This window comes from Littorina saxatilis, linkage group LG17, assembly GCF_037325665.1.
Source record: "Littorina saxatilis isolate snail1 linkage group LG17, US_GU_Lsax_2.0, whole genome shotgun sequence".
Taxonomy (NCBI): Eukaryota; Metazoa; Mollusca; class Gastropoda; order Littorinimorpha; family Littorinidae; genus Littorina; species Littorina saxatilis.
In genome coordinates, this window is record NC_090261.1 from 64,250,788 (window position 1) to 64,258,696 (window position 7,909).

The 7,909-nt window shown below is 44.1% G+C and overlaps 1 protein-coding gene across 1 annotated transcript in view; it reads right to left on the bottom strand.

The window, feature by feature from the left end:
• LOC138953360 (probable 4-coumarate--CoA ligase 1) overlaps nt 1-7,167 on the bottom strand; it is an 18,509-nt gene extending 11,342 nt beyond the window's left edge. The window contains exon 1 of the mRNA XM_070325159.1: nt 6,925-7,167. Within this exon, the coding sequence (XP_070181260.1) occupies nt 6,925-7,167 (243 nt within the window). The remainder of the gene's footprint in view (nt 1-6,924) is intronic.
• Nucleotides 7,168-7,909: the final 742 nt, after the last annotated feature.

Here is a 7,909-nt window from a genome sequence, read left to right on the forward strand (position 1 = left end):
CGGTCCGTTCATTCTTGAGATCTATATGCGAACACAAACACACAAACACACAAACAAACAAACACATCGACCGAATCCTATACACACCCCTATACCGGGGGTGTAACTATACACACCCCTATACCGGGGGTGTAATAATAATAAATGAGTATTTATATAGGGCAACATCATAACTTTACAATTATGCTCTTTGCGCTTGACACATTTCAAATTAAATTAAAACACAGTTATACAAGCATTTACATCTACATTCATAGTCAACAACGCTTAATTAAAAGCATACACCATCAAACATACATTACAAAAAATTCTTCCATTAACTAAGTAATAAAAACATTAATCAAACAGAACATGTTATCAACAATACTGAAAACAGATGTTTATATACATTATCAGATTATCACTAAAATATACAGAGAGATAAAAGCCGCCAGACCCCATCACAAACAGAACTCTAGTCTCCCTGTCACACGTATGACCATTTTTAGGACTCCAATTGTACAAACAAAAGTTTGCACGTGTGAGCGAGTGAAAAAAATTGAATGTTCAAACCAAAAAAATGCGAAAGTTGGTGGTACAGTGTTGTTGCGCAAAACATAATAGCTGCGATATGTCAACGTTACAGGGTTTTTCTCCTTATGGTCAAATGTATTCGATGTTTTAATATGTGTGTGGGAGAAAGAAGATTCTGTCTTTATAACACATCTGCAAAGAACTTTCCTAGTCCCATGGACTTTTGATGTTTTGTGAGGTTTTGAAATAACCATGTGTCTTATTCTGACTTTGTGAAAATTGGCATTCAGATATTGTGGAGAGAAGTAAATGGAATACCTTTTAGAACATAGCAACACATTAGAGTTCGAAGCATTTTCGTATGTTTTATATTGTCTTTTTTAATTCAGTGTCACGTTTCAATATATCACTTAAGGTGATTATGAAACGGTTAGTTACTACTAACTAACTAACCACACCACGATCCACTCTCGCAGTCATACAAATAAATAGAGACAACAAAAGTATAAGTTTCAGACGCCTGTTTATGTAAAAACTCGCCACCTCCCTCGAGACTTCACTCAAAATATGTTCTTTTACGTTCACAAAACGTAAAACCCAATGGTCACTGACAAAATGCCAGTTAGAATATAGAAAATTATAGTAACACGCTGATCCCGTGTAAAGATAAGAAAATACGACTGTTCTGCTCCAAAAGTGCTAGTTCATGCAGGTGTCACACACCCCACGTCGTCACTACTCGAGTATAATCACAGATAGCAAAAATAACAACGGTGGTCAACGGGGTGCAAAGACATGGTGCACTTAGCTTTCTTTGGCCACTGGGTGGACGGCCTGTAATTAGTCTTTTTAGCCTCCACAACTGCTCCGTCGAATGAAGTGCTGGTTAGCGTGGTGACGAAGCAGGGAACTGTGGAGGCATCAGGCGCCGCACCCAGTCGCTGGTTAGCTGGTTAGCCGGTTCGCTGGTTAGCTGGTTAGCCGGTTCGCTGGTTAGCCGGTGTGCTGGTTAGCGTGGTCCCCCAGAAGGCAGCCGAATAGAAGTTAGGAAAAGGCTCAAAAAGCCTATGAATGTAGCACTCTCATGGAAGCAAAACCCGCTTCCTCCCTGGAATGGCCTCTGTTCGTCAACAGTGACAACAACATCCAGAAACCCCTTGTCGAATACTTATGCGAAGACCATCGCACGACGAAGGAAAGATTTGACGACTCGTCCTCAGCAAAACATGTGGCAGTGAGAAGGTGATAACTCGCTGAAGTTCCCCTAGAGTGCCGAATATTCTATTCGGTGAAATCCATCATACTCTAGAAACCGTCGTATTCGATCCTTCTTCTTCTGCCGCTGAGTGTCAAGTGCCCCGTCCTTGTGTCTCTCACAGACCACCTAGCCAATAACACGTGACTGACCTTGTCACATATCAAGTTCAGCTATCCACAATTCTGCCTCGCAAAGCAGAATTAACCCCGAAAAATCCGTGCGGCACAAAACATCCGTGCTCTGCGCTGTCAGCAAAACTCTGCCGTATAGCCCCGACTCACGCACAGGCGCTTTCAGTCGCAATTGACCAAGAGAAGGCACCCCACTGAGTGACACTTTCTTGGTCTGTGTCACTAGATCGTGACATTCAGGGTGACCCAAAAACAAAGCAACCCTCAAAAATGCTAATAACTTCTACATCTGCTGACCGAATCAATTTATATTTGGCGGACATAAACTTCAGCCTATGCATGACCCTTCCCAAAGGATAAGATTTTGTCGATCAAATGGTGTGACTTTTGGGCCATTTCAAAAAAGGTTGCCAAATTCGGGGATCGACTCAACAGTACGAGGTTTGATATTGAGCGGTAGCCACATTAACCCGATTTAAACCCTCCAGATTGTTACCTTCGGGGTAATTCGTATGACATAGTATACCTGAATCAACATTAGATAACCAGTTACTTAAATACAGCAATTACAGACAGGATCCGGGCATTTTCAATAGATGAATGCGTTCATGCCATTGATGACTTTTGCGCCACATTGTGTAAGTGTAACTTTACAACAAAGGGGTTAAATTTTCCAGTCATTTGAGTTTAGCAAATATTTGCATAGTTGTTGTGCATGAACTTCAGTTCGTCCACGACCATTGTACAAAGAGTCGAGTCTGGAGGTAAAATGGTTCCAAATTTACCTTTGCTCCAACATGTGTTCCAAATAGCACCTCCGAAATTGTCAAGGGCACAAAAGCTTTGCCGTGTAGGGATTGCCCTGAACCTAGCTGTGACTGCTTTCTTCATGGCACCGATGAGCTAGGGTGTGAAAGGGGTGTTTGTGTGTGCTCAGACATTCAGATAATCCAAAAGGAAAATGTTTGGAGGGTTTAATGTCAGACCATTATTTTGATCTACAAAATTGCCACTTTGTGGATGGGTCATACATAAGGCTGAAGTTTATGTCCCCCCAATATTAAAGGCACAGTAAGCCTCCCGTAAACCATCACAGATACTGTCAGGCTTTTACACACAATACAAACACCCTTCCATTTGAACGCTCACCAAACGGGAACATCCTGGGTGCCCTACGTAAAGAGGGAGCAATTTTTAAAGAATTAATTAATTAATTTTGCAGATTGTCTCGGACACTTTTTGGACCCATCCTGAACTCAGGTCAAAAATGAGTTACTTCCCTTCGGGTCTCATTGATGGCCGCAGGAGCGGTCATCTATTGCAATGCATTCGGAGAGGTGACATGTCTCGTTTTGTTACCGTTCTCACGAGATCAGTTAGTTTCTCTCTCTCTCTCTCTCTCTCTCTCTCTCTCTCTCTGTCTCTGTCTCTCTCTGTAGCTCTGTCTCTGTCTCTGTCTGTCTGTCTCTCTGTGTATGTATGTCTTTGTCTGTGTCTCCCTCTGAGTCTCTCCGCTTCTGTCTTTCTATGTCTGTCTCTGTCTATGTGTGTGTGTGTGTCTCTCTCTCTCGCTCTCGCTCTCGCTCTCTCTCTCTCTCTCATCCGACTCCTGGCACACAGGTCAAAGCAGAGGTTAACTTGAGTGCACGTGTACCTAGCAAGAGGGGGGTGATTCAGGTCAGAAGTGGGGTAAAGCACTTTGGTCTTCAGTCTTTGGGTTATAGCTTTTAGTGGAGAAGATGCCAACATGAAATTGCACTATACTCTACTATTTGTTGTCCTTGTCTATCGGACAAGAAGAAGGGAAGCTACAATCGCTCCAGGCCATACATATATACTCTTTGTTTCCTGAGCCTGGACCTTTGAGACGGTTACCTCATAGATCTGTTCATTCTTCAGTTTGTCGGTGTCAAAAGTTATACCCCCATTCCACACAACCGTTGTTTGTCCCGTTCCCGTACCAACCAAGGAATGCTGCCACAACAATGGAACGCTGCGCAAACGGCCGTTTTATGGCATCTTTCAGCAGCGTCTGACCATAGTGGCACCCGTCCTTGGTCGGTAAGGGAACGGGACCTAGAACGAATGTGTGGAATGCGGGTATGACAACTCAGTGTGTGAGAGCGCTACCGTTGCGTTACCGTTGTTTTAAGTTCCTTTAACGATCCAAGCGTTTCGTTACCGATGGGTTGAGGTTCCATTACCGTTCATTCTGATCGGGAGGGGAACGGCTAAAAGTTTGAACATGCAGCCCAAACTCAGCCGTCCCTCCCGACCCTACCGTTCAAAGCAGGTCCGTTAACGATCAGTTACGTTCATTGCGGTTCTGTCCCGATCCCTCCCGTGCCCGCACCGTTCCTTGGTCGGTACGGGAACGGGACCCAGAACGGTTGTGTGGAAAGGGGGTATAAGACTTATGGTGGAGACAGCTGGAAGATCTCTGGATATAATTGAAGAGGAGTAGTCTTCCTTTTAGAAAGTGTGTACTCTGCCAAGCACATTACCAATTTGTGCTGTCGGGGCTGGGTAAAGGGAGTGGAGGGTAAGGGGGTGGGGGGTGGGTAAGCGAGGGGTACGAGAGACGAAAGAGAAAACTGGACAGGGAAAAGTCACTGCCTGGAGTATTCAATAAAGCCACACACACACACACACAAAATCACCACATAATTATGCAGGTTTTCAATTAATATTTTTGCAAAGTATATGCACAAGCACGTGTGCCTCTGTATGTTCGTGGCTGCTTTCATGGGGTGCCTGTATGCTCAGGAATTTAAGGATTTCTTTTATCTCTCTTTTTTTGACACCGTTGATTTAACGTAATTTTTACAGGACATTTTTTTTCTTTCAGTTATAAGTTGTAGTAGTTTGACCTTATTGATGGCCGCAGGAGCGGTCATCTATTGGAATGCATTCGGAGAGGTGACATGTCTCGTTTTTTAGGACAAGTAGAGCTCGTTCACCAGTAGCAAAGACTCACTCAGTCCGTCAGTGTGCCTGAGTGTGTGTGATGGGGGGGGGGGGGGGGGGGGGGGCTCTCCCGTGACCGGCCACCTGCAATGTACGGACAGGTTTGCACTGGCCCAAGGGTGTCCGTTCATGAGAGGGACTGCTGTAACAGCAAAACTAGTGTGAAACATAAGTAATCAATTTATCCACTTGACTATATTCACAACAGGGACCTATCACTCTTCTTTGCATGTTTTTATGCCTACGGATTTTGAAATACTCTGCAACACATGTTACCCAAATTCAACATGTGCCCGTACAATACCGCTTCTTTTATGAAAACATTGCTTCGGCCATGTTGATTTTAATCAACCAATTGTCTTGTTCTAAACTGGCGATAGCCGTGGACCGAAGAATGTTTTGGGACCGTGGTGCGTTTTTGCGCTAGACCTAACATTTAAAATCTAAATAATAAATTGACAGCTTGTTACACAAACATTCTTTGATCACAAAAGAATTCTTTTCTCATCAAGACAAGATCAGTACAATTCGAAGTTGTGAAAGTTTAAAAAAAGAAAAGCCCGGAAGCAGGGTCACGCAAGGGTCGTAGCAGACGACGGTTTATGCATATCACCAGTCAGTCCTCTCAACAGTCAAAAGCCATCGCTAGAGTTCTTGTGAACCACAGCCGTTTGTTTCGTGCATAAAAACGTGCTATTGCAGATAAGCTCACATTGAGTCGCATTCAAATTACTAACTGACGACTACATTGTGGAAAAGGGAAACTGGATCACACGGGTTCACGATGGCTCAGGGGTAAGATAAACCACGCAAAAATAAATTCTTTGAAAATTGTTCGCTCTTTACGGAGGGCACCTAGGATGTTCTCAAGCGGTGAGTGTTTAAATGAAACGGTGTTTGTACTGTGTGTAAAAGCCTGACCGTATCTGTGATGGTTTACGGGAGGCTTACTGTGCCTTTAAGTGATTCAGAAAACAGATCTAGTTATTAGCATTTTTGAGGGTTGCAATTTGGGGGGTCACCCTCAATTTTACTTTGCGCCATTGTAGTTTTTTGCATATAGAAAAGTAAACAAAATGCCCCAGATATATTCGAAGTTCCTTAAAATTTGATATGTTGTAGCACATTTATTTTTGAAGATATGGTAAAAATGTGAACATCAAGTCCATGGCCAAACACAATAAACTACTGGCATTTACCTGAACTATACGAGTATAACAAAAAGGGTACATCGCAAATTATACGTTTGTTGCACGCCCGTCAAAAACAGAATGAAAGTATGCATTGAACAATTGGTCTGTTTTTGTATGTCAAAATTCGATACTGCTTGATACCCAATTTCAGGCAACAAGTGCCATGGCATACAATGCAGATACACTGGTGTCGCTCAGAAATAGGGCCCAGATCAATTGAATGCCTAAAGTGTTTTTGTTCAATAACTGTTTCACAAATTAAGTCTGAACAACCAGATACCGGCACGGTTGGCCTAGTGGTAAGGCGTCGGCCCCGTGATCGGGAGGTCGTGGGTTCGAACCCCCGGCCGGGTTATACCTAAGTCTTTAAAATTGGCAATCTAGTGGCTGCTCCGCCTGGCGTCTGGCATTATGGGGTTAGTGCTAGGACTGGTTGGTCTGGTGTCAGAATAATGTGACTGGGTGAGACATGAAGCCTGTGCTGCGACTTCTGTCTTGTGTGTGGCGCACGTAATATGTCAAAGCAGCACCGCCCTGATATGGCCCTTCGTGGTCGGCTGGGCGTTAAGCAAACAAACAAACAAAAAAACAACCAGATTTTGACAGGTGATAGACATTGAATTAAGGCTTATCGTCTGGCGCGAATATTGAAATCATTGTTTATTTCGAGATGTACACTTAGTTAGTCGTGTTGCTCCAGTAGGACGTCGTTATCAAAACGAGTGACAACGTGTCAAAATAAAATACTCAATGGTTCCTATGCCTTCAACCTGCAAAACTCAAAGATTTCAAAATAGATACACAACCTACAAATCCCAACTTCTTGCACCAAGGAAGCTGTGTCTCTGTATTGTGTACTTACCAAAGCCACTCTCTGTCCGTAAGAGTCAGCATCTTTGAAGACGTACTTTGTGAGAGATAACTTCGGAATGTCCACAGTGGGCCCGCTGTGACGACACCGGTAAAACAATGACTGTGACGTCACTGTCACTCTTAACTGACACCGGTAAAGCAATGGCTGTGACGTCACTGTCACTCTCGTCTGTTGTGGTGCACGTATCACGGTCTGTCTGACTGCTTCTGAGAGAAGTGTCTTGGACCCCATGATCACAACGAACGGCAAACACCCTCACCACGACATGAACCGCTTTACCAACACAACACAGCACTGCCACACTGCCACACTGCCAAACTCACAGCCGGGACGAACACGTTTATAAATACTCAGCAGCTTGTGTAACTGCTAGTGCCCGTTAAAGAAGTTTAACTCTTTTTTCTAAACTGTTATGGTCGTGTGTTAAACGTGTTGTCACATTAGTTTGTGTGAACAGATCATATGGTGAAGACTGGGTCACGGCGTTACACTGCATGCTCCCTAACATTCGTCAACCTTATCTTTCTTATGCTGAACGACTCAGTGTGTGTGAGTGTGTGTATCTGTGTGTGTGTGTGTGTGTGTGTGTGTGTGTGTGTGTGTGTGTGTGTAAGTGTGTGTGTGTGTCTGTGTGTGTCTGTGCGTGTCTGTCTGTGTGTGTGTGCGTGCGTGTGTGTGTGTGCGTGTGTGTGTGTGTGCGTGCGTGTGTATGTAAGTGTGTGTATGTGTGTGTCTGTGTGTGTCTGTGTGTGTGTGTGTGTGCGTGCGCGTATGTAAGTGTGTGTATGTGTGTGTGTGTGTGTTTGTGTGTGTGTGTGTGTGTGTGCGTGCGTGTGTGTGTGTGTGTGTGTGTGTGTGTGTGTGTGTCGCTCGGTCGGTCGGTCTGTAAGAGTTGCGAGTTTCAGTCCTTGTGGCACATTGTCAACAGGCACTGGCTGTGGACATGAAAGTCCAGTTTCAAAAGGTTGCTTTA